General features: G+C 37.2%; 1 protein-coding gene across 4 annotated transcripts in view; it reads left to right on the top strand.

Annotated features, from left to right (window-relative positions):
* Window positions 1-18,638, top strand: part of MICAL-like (protein) — a 269,708-nt gene that overhangs the window by 241,342 nt on the left and 9,728 nt on the right. For 3 of the 4 annotated variants that reach the window (XM_083135879.1, XM_083135878.1, XM_083135881.1), the window contains 6 exons: window positions 999-2,716; window positions 4,307-4,535; window positions 6,424-6,694; window positions 13,120-13,223; window positions 15,649-15,781; window positions 17,249-17,348. In XM_083135879.1, coding sequence (XP_082992005.1) covers window positions 999-2,716; window positions 4,307-4,535; window positions 6,424-6,694; window positions 13,120-13,223; window positions 15,649-15,781; window positions 17,249-17,348 — 2,555 coding nt within the window. The remainder of the gene's footprint in view (window positions 1-998; window positions 2,717-4,306; window positions 4,536-6,423; window positions 6,695-13,119; window positions 13,224-15,648; window positions 15,782-17,248; window positions 17,349-18,638) is intronic. The other variant, XM_083135880.1, reaches the window with a different exon arrangement.

The raw sequence follows: 18,638 nt of genomic DNA, 5'->3' as shown, positions 1-18,638 counted from the left end.
AGCGATCTTCTCGTCGGCTGCCGGCTGTACTTGTAGGTGTGTGGACCCAGTTTATTATCATGATTTTACAAAAAGCTAGAACTTTAATAAGCCCCCTCTTACGCTTGCTTAAACAAATTACACACATGTAATTTAAAAGACTAATTTACTCTAGTCGTAAATCTGAGTGAGGGTCAAATCTATTTCAGTACCTCCTTTTCACTTGAATCACAGAAAACATTCCCTTTTCACACAAATATGAAGTGGAGAACGGGTCTCGGCAACCGGTCAGAAATATCAAGCAACACCTTAAGTCGACATGCATGTGACATACTTAAGAACGCATTGCTGCGACCGAAACGAAAACAACAGATATCTGATTCCCTTAAGTTAAACATCAGAGAGATGCCGTTAAAAGGCAATGGTAGAGCGTGAATAACAGAAATGTAGAGTTTAGACGACGTACAGCATGGTCTGGATTTAAATTGTTTAAACAATATAAGTAATTTTTTTAAGACAGTAAATACATTTGAAGCCTGACTTTGCGACCCACCAAATGTCCCCTCAGGACCCAGCAGTGGGTCGTGTCCTTTAAGTTGAGAAACGATGCCCTAGAGGCAACCATATTGGTGTGTTCCAAGCAGGTGTCCACCATATTGGTGGCTGCCATATTGAATTCAACTGAAAATTTTTAAATGGGAAGGGGGTCATGTGATACTTCAAATCTTACTTACTTGAATTACTTTGTGGAAAGCAAAATTTTTGTGCTATGTTTAAAATAAATTTCTGAATATTTTTATGAGGCAAAAGTAATCAAGACTAATTTTTAACTAATTTTGTTGATTAACTTATTGGATAAATACTTTAAGCTCTGCATGAAATGTTTTGTATTTTCTATAAATTAGTAGTTTTCATTTCAATGAAATTGTCATATTGGTGCATCCTAATTAATATACGATTAATATTATAACTAAACATAATGCATAATTGTTAAAAATACCATTGTTTTACCCTTGCAGGTGTTTGCTCGCCAATTCCCTGCTCAGCAGTCGAGGAGGGAGCCTTGCACCAAGTGTAAATTACCTGTGTTCATAGCCGAAAGACTCTTAGTTGAAGGTAGACTCTTTCACCGAACTTGTTTTAGGTGTGCAAGGTGCAAGCATCAGTTAAGTCTAGCAAACTATTATGAAACTGAAGATGGTAGCTATTGTTGTGAAACGTGCCCAGATGAGGAGGATGCATTGGCAAAACATAGGACGAGTACACCTGCATCTACCCCTGTGTCAGATGAAGTTAGGAGGGTCGATGATGGTGACGACGACGAGTACAGTGCCAATTTCGAGAGCTTGATAGAAAGTACGCGAGGTAGTTTCCGATTGCCCGATCCTAAAGAACTGACCATATCGTCTTCAGCCTCGAGAGCTCGTGCTTCGTTCTTTACCCATCAACTTGAAGACGAAACGTTCAGCGATGAAGATAGTGTGTCTTTTGAACCGTTGAACACCACAACAGAGTCAAGTGATCAACAGGCGTGTGTTGCCAATGCCTCCTCCAAGGTTCCGTCACACACTCGTGAAGTTAGCGACACTGTGAGTGTGCCGGAGAGTGATTGCACAAATAAGAGTGATATTTTCCTGAAAGACAATAGTGTAAATGTATCCAAAGACACATCAAGTGCAAAAAGTGAAGTTGAATCTAGTTTTGTAGATAGTGAAAGCAATAAAACCTCTTCCGTTAGTGTGAGTGGTGAGAAATCTAAAGAACCAATCAAGAACATTGAGAATATTAATTCCAATAGCAGCACCAAAGAAGTGAAGTCATTAGTTAAATCAAGATTAAAAATGTTCGACAAGGGCCTTATTGATAATAAAGGAGTGGTAGGGAGTTACTCAAATAGGAAGTCGACGCAGCTGCATAGAAAACCTGCGCAAGTCAAAGATGCAGAGAACGAAAAGGAAGTAATAAGTAATGAAGATGCAGATGGTTTGAAGGAGGATAACGAGACTAGCAAGAACATTGATCAAATTAGTGAAGTAACTAAAGAAGAAAAGCTAGAAGACTCTGGAGATAAGTCTAATTCTCATCTTAACGCACCTACATTTATTAGCAATGCAATTTCCCCCGGAGAAGAAAGTGTTAAATTGCAGGCTGAGATATCACAGTCACGATCGGAAACATCTATACTTACAAGCACTGAAGATTCTATTGTTCAAGATGAAGTTAAGAATGTTTCTGTTGAAGAAGTAGATAGTAAGAATGTTCCTGTTGAAGAAGAAGTAAATAGCATTAGTGTTCCCTCGCCAACAGATGCTGTGAGTGATTCTATAGAGAAGCATGCGAGTGTGGAATATCCACAAGATATGAATCCATTCGGGAGTGATACTTCGGAACCTGACCCCACAGCATCAAAACAAGAGACAAAAATGAGTGATGAAATTGGCACAGTTGAGAGGAAGAAAATTAAAGTTACCACAAATCCGTTTGGTTCCAGCGATGACGATGATGATGCCCAAAACCAGCTTGCTTCTCCACCGAAGCCAGCAGCTCGTCGTAGCATTCCTTCGGAATCTGTAGAAGCATCGCCTCGGAGAAGAATTGAAGCCCCAAGGGTTAGCCTGAACCCCTTTTGGAGTGACGGTGAAGAACCTGCCAGCGAGGAGGACGAGTCGAAAACTGCATCTTCTCAAGCTTCTGCAGATACCCCCAGAATGCCTGTGCCTTTACCTCGCTCCAATAAGTGAGTACAATTTAGAATTGCCACCAATATGATGCATGTAAGTTACGGACAGTCAATTTAATTTTGTTAAAATTTGCATAACCACTGGAGATAAAAATTACCTGTTAGAAATGCTGGGTTGAATTTATGGTATGTTTCAAGGCTAAGTTATTCAGATGTATTTCTTAAACATTATCAGGAAGTTTATATAATTTAAGCTAATGATATTTAAAGTGCAAAATGTACTTCTCCAACAATTCTTCTTTTCCAGTCATGAGTTTTTTTGTTTTTTTTTGCATATTCTTAAAAAAAAATACCTGCGGATATCCTTTATAGAATAATGTTTATTCTGTAAACTTGTAATGACACTTACCATAGACAAATTTAAAAGCTTGTAGCTAATCAAATTATTGTACATGGAGGAGAAGACAGAACTAACTATACCTCATGATCTTATCAATTGTGAAACTTTTGTAATGAACATCTTGTTAATTGTTTCATTTGAATGTGTTCAAGGTAGAAGGGGGATGGGGTTTCCAGTATTTAGTTCTACGCAACTGTGCATTTTGTTCACATTTCTTTTTCTAGTCTGAAATGTTGCCGTGCTGAAAACTTCCAACATGAGTTTTATACTCTCAAATGTTTAAATTTAAAAAGTAAACTTTGAAACTCTCCTTTGAAACTCTCTCTGATTTTGATACCGATAAGTATCAAGGCAGTATGAAAAATTAGATTAGAGAGTTGATACTCCATTCCTTTAGTCGACTTATGTTTGATCCTTAAATTCGCTTTACATTATTATTAAGGGCTTGGAAGTCGAGGAAAAATCCTCTCTCTCTCTCTCTCTCTCTCTCTCTCTCTCTCTCTCTCTCTCTCTCTCTCTCTCTCTCTCCCTCCCTCTCCCTCTCCCCCTCCCCCCCCTCTCTCTCTCTCTTCCTCTCCCTCTCCATCTCCCTCCCTCCCTCCCTCCCCCCCCTAGTGTCAGAAGATGAGGCCCAACATAATATATCTTCATTTTGGGTCATTGTAGGCCAGAAAAAGGTGGATCTTATTTGTCCTTTTTTGCCTTTTTCAGCATTTTTTGGCTTATTGGTCCTTTTTTAGCCTTTTTTATAGGTCTTAACTGCTGTTTTTTGCAACTTCACCTCTTAAACATCCATTCTGCAGTAAAGAAATAAAAAAAGAAAGAAAGAAATATATTTGAACCATCCCTGAAACAAGAGAAAAACATTTTTGGACGACTGAAGCAGGTACGGTACAAGGTCCCTTTTAACGTAATTTGTCTGGAAGGTCGGGCTGTAAGTGGCAACTTTCTCTTGTTTTGAACCTTTCAGCATGGTGTATATGACCAGACAGCATGCACCTGCAAAGATCTCAAGTCAGATAAGGAGGTGCCATGCAGAGGGAGGGGGTGGTGAGGTTAAAACTGAAGCTATTAATTAATTTGGATCACATTTATACTCCCCCCCCCCCGTTTTTAGATCCTTTTTTTTATATGTTTAGGTATTTTTATAAGTCTTTTTTGGGCAATTTATAGGTCTTCAACTTCTAAGCCCTAATTATTATGCTGGGCATAGAAGAGAAGTGATTTTTGCAAACGGTATTTTTCAGAGAATCCTTGCCTCCAAAGCCATCGCAACCAAGTCCAGCTCCTCGTAAAACCCTCTCAAAAGATGGCAGTGCTTATGGTTCAGCATCATCCCTGTCAAGCATTCTGTCGAGTGGTCGGGGAACTGCAAAGAAGAAGAGACCGGCACCTGCTCCTCCCACTGCCAGGGAATTGTTTTCTGAACCGACTTCAGCCACTTCTTCATCTCCACCATCACCCACAGCAAGCTCTGTAAGTTCTTACAACATTTAAGAGGTAACAGTGTCTGTTTATGAAAATACTGATTCAAACCAATATACACTGGAACTCCGATTTTATGTTCATGGATTAAAATTTTCCTGCACTTAAATTCTACAATTGAAGTTTTAAGATATTGATCCTGTGAAAAACATAAAACGAAGCTCCACCGTATCTATTAGATGGATATGTTTACATACGTATATGGTCTATGTGGTATGGCAGGATTCCCAGAGTGAAAACAATAGAAAGTCTGACAATTTTTCAACTTTTTACTCCCCAAGTGAAAAGAGTAACTTTTATGGTCTGATTTACATGGCTTAAAAGGTAAAGACCATTATTGAACATTTGAACAACAATTGATGATCTCAAGTTAGCTATTCGCAACGAAATAGGGGCAATTCCGAATGAGGGCAAGGCTACATGAACGTGTAAGAAATGGTTATTTATCGGACACAATTTCCAAAAGAAATAAAAATAATGTAAGCACTGCAAATGGCAATTATTTTTGTAGAAATTTTGATTATGAAACCTTGCATTATGTCAATTGTTTTATTTATGTATACACATATACATATAAAAAGTGAAAGATGAGAGAGGAAACACTCACCGGACACAGAAAAAATTCAAATTTTCGTGATGGTATGTCACATCTTCAGGAGTAGAGAGACGTTGTAGTACTTGGTGACAAGAAGGAAGAGTAAGCATGACCTGCAGTGTTGCCAGGTCCCGAAAAAAAAGTGTGTTGACAGTGCCACAAAAAAATATATATATAGATGGTTCTTTCGCCAGGCTTGTCGAAAACTGTGAGTGGTGGGGGGGGATGAGGGTTGTTACTGGGTGGCCTTGTACAGGCCTGGGGGTGTGGTTGCATTCATGGTCGCCCCTCATCCCCTATCCACACCCTCACCACTAGCTTCCCCCCCACTCAGTTTTCGACAAGCCTGGCGAAAGAACCATCTATATATATTTTTTTGTGGCACTGTCAACACTCTTTTTTTTCGGGACCTGGCAACACTGCAGGTCATGCTTACTCTTCCTTATTGTCACCAAGTACTACAACGTGTCTCTACTCCTGAAGATGTGACATACCATCACAAAAATTTGAATTTTTTCTGTGTCCAGTGAGTGTTTCCTCTCTCCTCTTTCACTTTTTATTTAGCCCTTGTGGCCCTCCTTCCTTTATCCATATATATATATATATACATATATACACACACACACATATATATATATATATATATACACACACACACACACACACACACACACACATATTTCAAAACAGTCAGCTTTTTCTGCTGGTTCCTGTATAAGGGAGGTGGTGGACCTGTTGGAATCAGATGAATATTGTCAACTTTTTAAAGAAATCGTATTTTGAATTGCAAGTGCTACCTGAAACTAGAGAAATGGTGCAAATAATCAATTTTATCTAAAAAAAATTGTACTGTAAATGAAAAATATGTAGTATACCTCAACATACGTTAAAATGTGTGTCAACATTGGAGAAATGTTGGAGAAACTTATAACAATGTAATTCATCAGCATCTGTCATTTTTTTCTTGTTACATAAAAAGAAAAACATATGTAATTGCATAGAAATTCAGACCCTACTTATTTCTCTTCCATTTTTTCACTTATAGTAAACAATAAATGCAAGCATGGTAACAAAAAAGTATAAAGGCAGAACTAAGGTCACAGGTTGCCGTAAAAGTGATAAATAACACTGTAGCAATTTTCTTGTAAGTATTTTCATTGTATCGCTAGATAAGCAAATGAGGGGAAAAAATGTTATTGAGTCGAATTAATTTTGGGTACATGTACATTAATAATGTTACTTTCGAACTGAAGTTCAGGTATTCAATTATTTTATACTCTTCAGGGTCCATCACCTCGTGGAACCCCTCGACCGAGGAAAGCTCGACCAGCTCCTCTTCCGCCGTCAGGAATCACCTTTTCAGCTGCTAAGCAGAGCCTGGCTTCTGAAAGCGCACCTCAGGCAAATGGAAACGGTGTTGGTGTTGCCGGCAGCAAGGGTGAGTGTGGCTCGGAGGCAGAACCCGCAACCACGCCGGTTGAGACTCAGAAGAACCAGAAGGACGTTCTAAACCGTAGTCGGCAGAGCCACACTGGCAGTATCTCCAGTACTGACAGTAAGCTAATGGTCCCACCTGTAATGCCCATGTTAGGTTTGGCATCAACTGTTGTGAGTCATTTCTGTATGCAGTTCAAACTCTTGTTACCGATTCACTTTATTGAAATTTGTTAGTGCAGCTGAAAAATTGAATTACTCTTTCCTATTCTGCAGTCATTGTTGACAGTAGGAAAAACCAAAATTAGACAATTTTTTTGTGTATATATGTAAATTACGTCACGCAGGTGAATGATAGCACACACACCGCACATCTTTAGTACAAGTGGTTGCAGGATCAATTTCAAGCAGGAGACCCAAAATGTTGTTGTTACACCAAAGGTTATGCACCAGACTCCATCAGTAAAGCCATTTGTAAAAATTCCTCTCCTTTCAAAAATCTGGCACAATATTCCAAATTTAGAAAAAAATATTTTTTTTAGAATTCCTTTTTAAGAATCCAAGTGAAGCTTCATGTGGTTTGGCCTTGCTTTTGTCTAGATATTTGTGATAGTATCACAAATAGGCACAGTGAGCCTATTGTCTAGACAACAATGAAAACAAAACACAAAAATTCACTTCAGTGCTCTAGAAGCAGTTCTAAGCAGATGTGATTGTTCAGAATTTGAAATGCCGTGGTGGTTTTTGGAAATAAAACTTGGTTGGCACATTCAAAAGCTCAGTTCAGCCTTGAGTGACCTTTGGCCACTAAGAAAGCTGTTTTCAATATTTCTTATCCTTTCTAAAAACCACTACGATATTCCAAAATGTGAAAAATTACATTTGCTTAGAATTTCTTCCAGAACATTCACGTAAATCTTCAAATGGTTTGCTTGCACTGTTGTGAATATCTATAGACACAGTGAAAGCAAACCGTATGAAGATTCACATGAATGCTCTGGAAGGAATTCTAATCAGACGAAATGTTTCAGAATTTGAATATCATAACGGTTTTTCCAAAGAAGAGAAAATTTCTAAAACAGCTTCACTGGCATCGACCAAAGGCCCCAGTTGAGCCTTAACTTGGAATTATTGCACAATTGGAGAGCTTCCAGGTTCTAGGTGTTGAAAGCCAGATTGAATGATTGAACTCAATGCATTTACCACACATCACTGAATGCCAAATTGATTGCCAGCCTAAGAAAGCTCTTGTACTTTGAAGGTAATTTTGCATTCTCTGTCAGTTATGCTGCAGTATTTGAAGTTTGCTGCCACTGTATCAGATACTCAAAACAGTAGCAGAAGCTGGAATTTATGTATGCAGATAGTGAACTCTAAATATTTTTGACAAAGAACAAATGGAGTGTGATGTTTAATGGTAGTGTGCCTGGAATGTGTTTCCCAAGAATATCTGTTATAATTATGTGCTATGTGCTACTGATAAATCACATTATTTCAGGATTTAACAATCATAGTGGAACATGATGTTCCAGCTTATTCTGCATGTTTCTGATTTATATACTTGGAATGAAGCCATCACTGTTAGTATTAGTATTACGTGAACTAATCAGAAGGAAGGTACAAGTACTTCGTAGTTCAGTTAAACAGGATATTTTGGTTATTCCTGTGCTGCATACAGAAATGACCCATACACATATGTAGGCCATTGAGTAATGGGAGAACACAATCCAAACCAAAGCAAGAAGTGAAAAAAAGCACATGGAGTGATGCATGGTGGTGGAGACCTATGCTTTGTCTAGTTGGAGTCCCTTGACTTTATATACATGTGTGTCCGCCTGCAACTATACATATGGGCACACATACATTGCATACAGAAGAGGGTGCTTCATTTTAAGGATGGTTTGTACACATTACAGCCTAGTAAATCAACATAGAGGATGTTTCATCAGATTTTTCAAAGCTTTTGGTCATGTAAAGTAAAGGTGAGCTGTTCTGAATTCATAATTGTGATTTGACAAAGTGCCAAAGGACATTTGCAGATATTCCTTCCTTATGTTACTCCTTCAAGTAACATCAGGTAAATCCACTTTTCAAATCAATCATCGAAGCCTTTATTGGACATAGTTTAGTACACCTGAAACAGCATTGTTCACAAAGCTCTTTTCTCATGTGCGGAAACAGGTGGAAGCTACAAACATTTGAAGTATACTAAAATAAATGTTTTACAATGCAGTTTACCAATTATGTTGGATGAAATTACAGTCTTTGCATAGGATGCGAAGTACAGACCTGTCTGGCATCCCCAAAGCAAAAGCCTGGTGCCAAGTGGAACACCTTGGGTTTCTGAGAACTACCACTCTTACTTTTCTCAATATTGTCATGTGTACCCATTGACATGGGACGAGCAGCTGGTTTCCTCTTCATCACAGACACAGAGGCTGTTCTAAATGCTTCAACCCCCTAACAATAGTCTTGAGATCAGAAATGTTACTATGGTGCTCCACATAGAATTGTCTGTGGGAAAGGCACCAAACAGTAATTACAGATTCACTACTTCTAAAATATTTTTTGTGACAAACACCCAATGCTGTTGAATCCATACTGCCGTGGCTACTAACATTGCATCATGTAAGTTGGCAATGGGTAGAGCTTACCCAACCTCCACCATGCTGAATATTGGCCATTCCTAAATCATGCATTTTCTCTGCTGCACCCTGCATTTGCTTTTAAGCTAACCTCATAACTGCAGATTTTCTCCAAATCATATACCAAATTAATACAGTATTTAGCAGTTTACTGTAGCTGCTTGTATCCATGACAAATTCCTAAATACATTTCAGTACTAATGCCACTGTTTTAAAACTTGCATTAGAGCCATCTCCGAAGCTGAACTCATTAAGTGACTTTTGATCTTGCCATTGAAGTTCCTGGGTTTGAGCCTCAACCTGAGCATGGGTGTTCCTTGCGAGGACCACTTCATCAATTTCATCTAATCATTGCTCATTGTGATTAGCCAAAGGTTGCAGAAATAACAAGACTTGGCAATAATAAAACTTCATCCAGTACTTTACAATACCACAGGTATGACTGATAACAGATCAACACTAGTACCAAATGTACAATCCATCCTTGAAATAGCATCCATCATTTTGTACACAACTTACATATACACACCCACTCTTGTATATCTAATAACATGATTATATAATTTTTAACTCTTGCATAAGGATTGCCAACTTTTTTCCTTGTAAAATAACTTAAAATGTGGTAATAAGAAAATCCAGCAAGACAAAAACCTTCAAAGAAATTGATATAATTCAGTCAAATTTTATTTTCCTCGCCACGGAGCTTTTCAATAACTTCAACAGGTCATAAGTAATGGGTTATTTGTGCATAATGATAAATGTTAAATATCCTCTGCAGGGACAAATTTGGTGGAAAAGTTATTAAAGTAAACAAGTAACTTGTAATGATTTACGCATCATCATGGCAGTGTTTTTTAAATTTAATCCATAGTATAGGTCATACATCAAGCATTAGATAGTTGCAATTAAAATAGAGATGTGACCAAAACAAAATATAATACTGACGATGTAGGCAGGATATTCTGTGATATTCTGTGATGGAATTGAGATAAGAGTAAGGGAAGTACCTATTTTAGTTTCTGTATACTCCACGAGAGACCATTGTGTTTTGGGTGTCAAGTTTCTCTTCTGCACAATACCGACTTCATAAATATCACCATAAGTTTGTAGACAATCTGTAGACTAGCCAAACCAGTACAGGCATATTACAAGAAAATTGGCAATCCTTGTTTTGAGAATTGTATCTGCATGTACGTCTTTGTAATGATGCATGGCAGTAGTGGCTTTGCTACATGCGGTTGTATTAATCCTGTGCATGGTTGCTTACCACTCGCAGAATTCTTGTAACAAAATGTTTGTAACTCTTACAGTTGTCTATCAAGTTTTGGAACTCATTAATCTGTACAGTTGTCTATCTAGTGCTGTTACATGATATACTGGCAAGTACTTTTGTTTTTCTTACTTAAAAAAAGATGAAGTGAAAACAATTTCATACCAGCATAGGAAAGTAATACAGAGTGTTTACCCTCTTTGAATGTCAATAACAGCAAGCACGGACTTTTTTTTTGGTGTCGCATACCTTAAAGTTAAAGTTATAGATGTTCAAAACGACCAACATTGGCAGTAATAAATTATGTGTAATCTGAACAGATCGATAAACAGCAGATACAGTTTCTGCGGGAAGGGAAGCAGCGTAGGTTGTCTCAATTGCAGGTCCCACGTCACTTGGTGTGCCTGGCTTTGTGGCGTACACAGTTCCCCACAGGAAGTAATTTAACTGTGTTAAATCAGGAAATGTGGATGGATATTCGACTCTTCTTACGTTTCTCGAAAGAAAAATTTCTCACCTCTTTCCATTTTGTGTACATTAATGACTATCGCTTGGCAGGCTGTGACGGGACTAAAAACAAAAGAAGGCCTATATGCTTTCACACATGCTCAGCATAGACATCGCAGCTTCAAAAGCAAAAAGTCCAGTTAAGTCATATTTAATAGTTTCTCTGTTATTAAAGTTCAGAGAGTGTAAACATTATTTTGGGACACTCTGTATAAACACTTCTACTTGTTATCATTCTCACACAAGTGAAAGAAAGATCTCATTCCTAGTACCTAGTTCACTTGGTACTATATATTCTGTTAGGAAATGCAAATGATAGTTTAGGCATTTTTTTTTACTTATGCATTGATGTAAATTTTCAACTTCATTTTCTAAGAAAGAAAAAAAAAATTTATAGCGTATGGTTGTGATCAATACATTTCTACCATTACAAAGGAAAACAATTCCTCTGAATATTGGTAACACTGAACACATTGCACTTTGAAACTAGATGTTTGGTAGTATCTCATTAGTATGGACCTTGAATTTTCATGATGCGTGAAAATTTGAAATTTAGGATTTAACATCCCCAGTGATGAAATATACAGGCATTTTATTTGCAAAGAATCAAGGCTTTATATTGCTGATTTGAGCCTATTTCTTAATTCATGGTGTTGAATGGCCCTTCTACATCATCAGTCAGTTATCAAAATGGACGATAATGCAAGTTAATTCATTATTTTTAACTGGTCATTAAAAAGGGGACTGAATTAGTGTTTATTACGAAAAAGCCAGAAAAAAAAGTATGTTCTACGTTAAATTAAAGTGAACTAAAGAAAGCCAAAGTGAACAAAGTTGCCAGATTTCTGAATGCTCTGCCAAGTTATTGAAATTTTCGGGGTGGACTTTTTAATTTCCAGAGGGATGGAAGATGTGAATGTCAAGTAGCATTTCCTTCCCCACCCTTCTGGTTCCATTACAGTCAGTCAGATCAAACTGGCAAGAACTGCAGCATGATATCAGACATGCTGTCACATGAAAACGTGTGATTAGTTGAGCAGTGTATTTTGGAAATCCCCCCCCCCCCCTTCCCACAAAAATGTTTTCACCACATATATATAATTACCTCCGTTTTTTAACAAACTTGTGTTCACAGAAGTAGAAGTGCACTGTATATATTCTCTTACTGCATGCATAGCTTCAAAGAAGTGTAAAGCCTTCCATTTTCTGTTCTAACTTATTTTACAAAGCTGTAGACAAATTTCATGTTTCTGAAACTTACATGCTGTCTCCATATCATGACTCCATGATGCATAACTATTTAGACCAAATTAAACATTTATTCAAGTTCATGTAATTGAGGCAGGAAGTGGAAGAAAAAGGCATTTATGCCAGAACGGTAGACATGGGAACAATTTTCAGATTGTTAGGTCTTAAAGAATTAGTTTAAGTGCACAACCTTGATATTATAGCATCCAAAAATTATGTTGAAAATCTATGTAAGAATAAAGAAAGAATATTTGTTTCCACTCATTACCTGCAGTGATGTGCCCTTTTTGGGGGCCAACTGGAATCCTTGTTTTCAAGTAGAGTAAAATAGAGTAGTGCATTACTTTCCTGTTCTAAAATTACTTCCACAGCAGCCATAATTGTATTTTCCACATGAAGTGCAGTCCTAAAATCAGTATGGAATATTTTTAGTTTTTTTATTATTGTAAACTGTCTTTCTACAGCAATTATTTTCTCCACCTACTAAGTTTATCTTCACATTGTAATATTTTATCACTTTTTTTGTTGCGGCACATGTGAAAACACTGTTACTTTGCAACCTGTAATCAACAAATTGTATATTTAACGTTAATTTTATTTGTCAGTAGCTCACATAGCATTGTAGAAATAAGGCCAGTAAAGTGAGTCCAATGTTAACAAATGTATCTCTTCCATATATTTTCTTTTTCAAGAGAATTTTGTGCAATTTCAGAGTGAAAATAAATTTCTTCTAGCCATGCACTTGGAGCACAAAATCATTTCTACAATGCCTATGTCTACTCAGACAATATTCACTTACATCAATTCCCATATTGCACCTTTTCAGTAAAACTTCCATCCTTTAACTTAGTTAATTGTGTGATTTTTTCTTTGTAGATACCGAGCTTTCTCCCCTGTCACCAAGGAATAAAAGTACATTTGGACCGTGGAAACGCAAGAAGGGACCAGCTCCACCAAGGCCTATTCCTCAAAAGAGGCAGGTGAGTATCTATTGACCCTGTGCTTAAATTATTTCAGCAGATGTACCAGTTTCAAAGTGGTATGAAATGTTTTCTGTTCTTAGGACATGTGAACCCTAGTGCTATCTCCTTGTAATTAAAAGAACCACCTGTTGAAACTGAAATAGCTTTTTTTCCACAAGGAGAATATATTTCCATTCCAATACAGTTTATTTGCTTACTACAATATAGTAGTGCCTTTTTCTTTGATACAAGAGACAAAGTGCTGTAAGCAAACCTTATTTTCTCATTTTTAACTTGTGTTATTAAGGCCACTTTATGCACAGAAATGCTAGTCAGGACTGGACCTTCAGTTTAAAGTGGGATCCAAACGACTGCGTGCCTCCACTGGGTATCAAACTCAGGACTCCTTGATTACAAGGCTCTATGCCATCGGGCCTTGTAATGAAGAGGTCCTGGGCTCGATACCCGGTGGAGGCACATAGTGGTTCAGATCCCACTTTAAACTGTAGGTCCTGTCCTGACTAGATTTACTGTGCATAAAGTGGACTTAAAACATCAAATCAACATGTATGCCATCGAGAGGCCCAAAATCGAATTTCAAATACATGTGTTTACCTTGATCCTGGCTGGGTTGTATTTTCTGTTGTCTATAAATTTGTAACAGATTCCACTAAACTATTACAATTACAAATATTTGGGAAACAGGGAAGGAAGGTTTTTTTTATCTGAAATAATAATAAAACACACTGCTTATTTCACAGTTAAGTTGCTGTATTAAATCAATGTAACATTGATAACTAGGGAACGGAACATTATGTGCTAAAAAACTCAGAAATATTTGTTTTTTATGCATCATAAATGTTGAAAATATGTGATAAAAACAGGAAAATATGTGACAAATATAAAAAAAAAACATTCGGTAACAAAACAAAATATTACATGCTTTTTAAACACCTGAAATCAATTTCTAAATGCTTACCTCTTAGCGAGCTATTTTTTGGAAGAGTTGCAGCAGATCACCATAGTCTGTTTCCAAATTCTCCATTGTAAATCTGTGACGATTATCTCTAAAAAGCATCTTATATTGCGAGAAAGATCGCTCCACGTCACAAGAAACAATTCTTGCATATTTGAAGCACGAAATGTCACTAATGCTGAAGTTTTCCAAAGCTTCCTTCCTCTTCCTCTACTTCATCTTCCAAAACACGTGCAATTTGGCACAAAGTTTGAAAACCTTTGTTTTTCCCAAACATTTCTGTACATTTAGACATTACCACTTGTGCGTTAGATCCAGTGAGTTCTTTCAGTTGCGTTTCTACTATACGGACTTCACCCACGGAAGCTGACGATTCAAGCTTTCGTATGGAATTAGAGAGAAAGGACAGGTTTGTTGAGATGTATGCCAAATCGACTTTTAAGGAGGGATCCTTCAACAGTTCTTGCATAATTTCTATAGATTAATTATTCTTTGTCGAGATCATTTACAACAGATACAAAATTTTCAAAGTTCTGTGCATAATATTCAGCTGCATCCAACCAAGTGTCCCATCGCGTAACTACAGGTGTAGGGGGAAGGTGTTGAACCTCAGGACATTTTTGTTTAAAAATGTCTATTCTTCTACGCGACTTGATAAAAACTTTCTTCTCATTTGAAACCAGTTTATGAACATTGGGATAAAGAGCTCTTATCTTTTCACATATTCTATGCAACGCATGAGCCACACATGTAACGTGCACCATTTTGGGGTAGCTAACGGCAAGGCCTACTGCAGCTTTTTTCATGTAAGCTGCAGCATCTGTCACGAGGAGAAGAACATTGTCAAATTTTATGCCTTCCGGCCACAATAGCTGCATTGCTTCGTTAAAAAGCCTTGCTATTGTCACGTGTGTAGCCCCAGCTAGCTTTCTACACACTAGCAAATAATTTTTCGTTGAGACAGTTTTGTCATTATTTAGCACTCCCACGTAGGCGAGGCTCCAGAAGTCTGCCAGCGAGCATGTTCAAAGACAAAACAAACCTAGCACTCTCAATATGAAAGAGGTGCGGAGAAGAAGCATTTTTCCTTCGAGGATTTCAAGGTAGCTGAAGTCAATGAGCGATTTTATTTAGATACGGAAAACTGGAAAATATGTTTTTTTTATGTAAAATAAAATTTGCAGTGTTGACATATAAGGCTATGATCAGAATTTTTGGCAAAAACGAGGGGGTCTATCTTATCGCAGAAAAAAAACATTTATTTACCTAAAGCTCCGTTCCCTAGTAATAACCATGTACTACAAGAGATAATCCACATGGTGTTCTAGAATAAATTCCAAACATATTTTTCAGAATTTATGGTATCAGTGCATATGTAAGAAATCATCAAGATTTAAAAAAAAGGGGGTTGCTGAAATAGGTATACAGCTACACTTTGTTGATATCTCCTGTTCTTCCACCCTGTAGATAAAGCAGATCCCATTGAAGGACGTTCACCAGGAGTTGCAGGACATCGAGGTGAAGCAGCAGGAACTGGAAAGGCAGGGAGTGTCCTTGGAGCAAGCAATCAGGGACAAATTTGATGAACAAGGAAATGAAGGTGTGTGTGTTACAGTGAATACTCGTAATCTGTAAAGGCCTGCATGTTTGGGTTATGTCAAACTTTGTGATATTTGAAAACTTACTGATACAAGATAATATTTCACCCACTGTTTCATCTGTGATTTGAATACTCCTCATGTTGATCTTCTGGAAATAGGAAATATTAGAATTGTCCATTGGTTTTCAAACAAGACAACTGGTGATTATGATTCCAACTACTTGTCACCTGGATTTCTTTGGCATATCATTCTGATTTTTGAAAATACACAAAGGAAAATTACTTTTTTCCACACGAACTTATAAAGGTTCTATTAATTTTGATGTCCCCTGCCACCATCCACATGGGATGCTTGGCGGGTGGCTGGTTCCTATTGCTTCCCTGCATGCTGGTAGGATCGCTTATGTAGTCTGTTCATCTGGTGTTAACACTGGGTATCAATTGCTACAATACTGGGAGCCAAATGTGATCTGCCTGTCTGCTGTCGATGAAACCAGAATTATGAACTCTTGAGTGAGAAGTGGCAAAGCTCAAGGATTGTGGACTTACGTACATGTGATTTAATGTGGATTGTAACTGGGAAATTTTGATACTTGGTGTAAGAGTGATGGTAAAGCTTGGACAGAAGATGCATAAAAATATTCTGGAAATTATTAGAAGACAGAAAACACTATCTAATATTGTGGATTGGAACTATTTCAGATTTCATAATTCAAGTGGCTGAAGAGTAAATTTGGATCCTATTATATAATTATGAATCAAGAGTGTAATAAAAATGTTTGTGTGTCAGTTGTCTGAAGTACCTGTTACCAAATTTCTTTTAATGTGACACAGGTGTCACAACAGTTATTTCCCTTAAGGATGGCTTGTGACACCAGTACATGTTTTGAGTTCTGCACGAGTCTAGAGGTATGTAATTAACAATTAGTAAAGTTTAATTTCATTGTTACTATTTGGGGGGGGGGGGGGGGTGTCAAAAAAATTGTTACTTTTTTTTTGCGATATATTTTCATTGGTTTCAAAAACATCGCTTCTTTCTCAATTTTGGTTTTTCAAAACACACTTTTGGGAATAGAAGTACTACCTTCCAACGTTCCTGGTGCCCATTATGTGAGTACCTTTTGGAGATTCACGTCCTGGCATAGCCTGCGTGGGGGTCCGATAAATTTAAAATTTCGTGTAAAAAAATAGTTACTTCCCTATCTTCTTCTTCTTATAACTGATTACGCAAAATTTATTTTTTTCCATCAGGATTATAGCCCAAAGTATAATGAACAAAAACAAGGTATCATTTGTATCTCCAACATTCTTAATCTTAATGGAGGAAAATTCAGATGTTCTCTGAAGAAATAAAAGTTTGTGATTTCCTTTAGTTTATTCCATTACTTATAATGAAGTGAAATGGCTAAAGGGATAAATTTGACTGATATCTTTTGATTATAGCTGCATAAAATATTTTCTTTACAGATACAATGCCGGCAGATGTTGAGGACAAAGTGGTACAATTGTTTGAGCTGGTCAACGAGAAGAATGATTTGTTCAGGCGACAGACAGAGCTTATGTATCTGTAAGTACTCTTCGGATTTGCCCCTAAGCTCCTACATTTTTAATATCTTGTTTTACATTAATTTTTTTTGGTAATACATAGTTTTTGTTACTTTTCTTTCTTTTTTCTTTTTGGTAGTAAAAGTAGAATAGAACAGTTTGTAGATCATTTCATGTCAATGTTTTATTAGTATTATCAGTAGGGAACGGAACTTTATGTGCTAAAAAACTCAGAAATATTTATTTTTTATGTGTCATAAATGTTGAAAATATGTGATAAAAACAGGAAAATATGTGACAAAAATAAAAACATTTGGTAACAAAAACAAACTATAACATGCATTTTAAACACCTGAAATTAGTTTCTAAATGATTACCTCTTAGCGAGCTATTTTTTGGAAGAGTTGCAGTGGATCACCATAGTTCTTTCCAAATTCTCATTGTAAATCTGTGATGATTATCTCTAAAAAGCATCTTATATTGTGAGAAAGATCGCTCCACGTCACAAGAAACAATTCTTGCATATTTGAAGCATGAAATGTCACTAACGCCGAAGTTTTCCAAAGCTTCCTCTTCCTCTACTTCACCTCACATGCAATTTGGCACATTGTTTGAAAACCTTGGTTTTTCCCCAAAAATTCTGTACATTTAGACATTTAGATCCAGTGAGTTCTTTCAGTTTCGTTTCTACTATACGGACTTCACCAATGGAAGCTGCCAAAGTGTTCGCGGACGATTCAAGCTTTCATATGGAATTAGAGAGAATGGACAGGTTTGTTGAGATGTATGCCAATTCGACTTTTAAGGACGGCTCCATCAACAGTTCTTGCAGAATTCTTCTTTGTTGAGATCATTTACAACAGATACAATTTTTTTCAAAGTTCTGGGCATAACATCTGCATCGCGTAACTACAGGTGTAGGGGGAAGGAGAACCTCAGGACATTTTTGTTTAAAAATGTCTATTCTTCTAGGCGACTTGATAAAAACTTTCTTCTCATTTGAAACCAGTTTATCGACATCGGGATAAAGAGCTCTTATCTTTTCACATATTCTATGCAATGCATGCGCCACACATGTAATGTGCACCATTTTGGGGTAGCTAACGGCAAGACCACTGCATGTAAGCTGCAGCATCTGTCAAGAGAAGAACATTGTCAAATTTTATGCCTTCTGGCCACAATAGCTGCATTGCTTCATTAAAAAGCCTTGCTATCGTTACGTGTAGCCAGCCCCAGCTACTTACAGCTATTTTCTCCCAAATAGGATCGTAGGCGAGGTGCCAGAAGTCTGCCAGCGAGGGTGTTCAAAGAC

The sequence above is a fragment of the Lepisma saccharinum genome, chromosome 14, assembly GCF_977018435.1.
Source record: "Lepisma saccharinum chromosome 14, izLepSacc3.1, whole genome shotgun sequence".
Classification (NCBI taxonomy): Eukaryota; Metazoa; Arthropoda; class Insecta; order Zygentoma; family Lepismatidae; genus Lepisma; species Lepisma saccharinum.
Note: the sequence above shows the minus strand (reverse complement) of the source record. Positions and strands in the feature narration are given on the sequence as shown.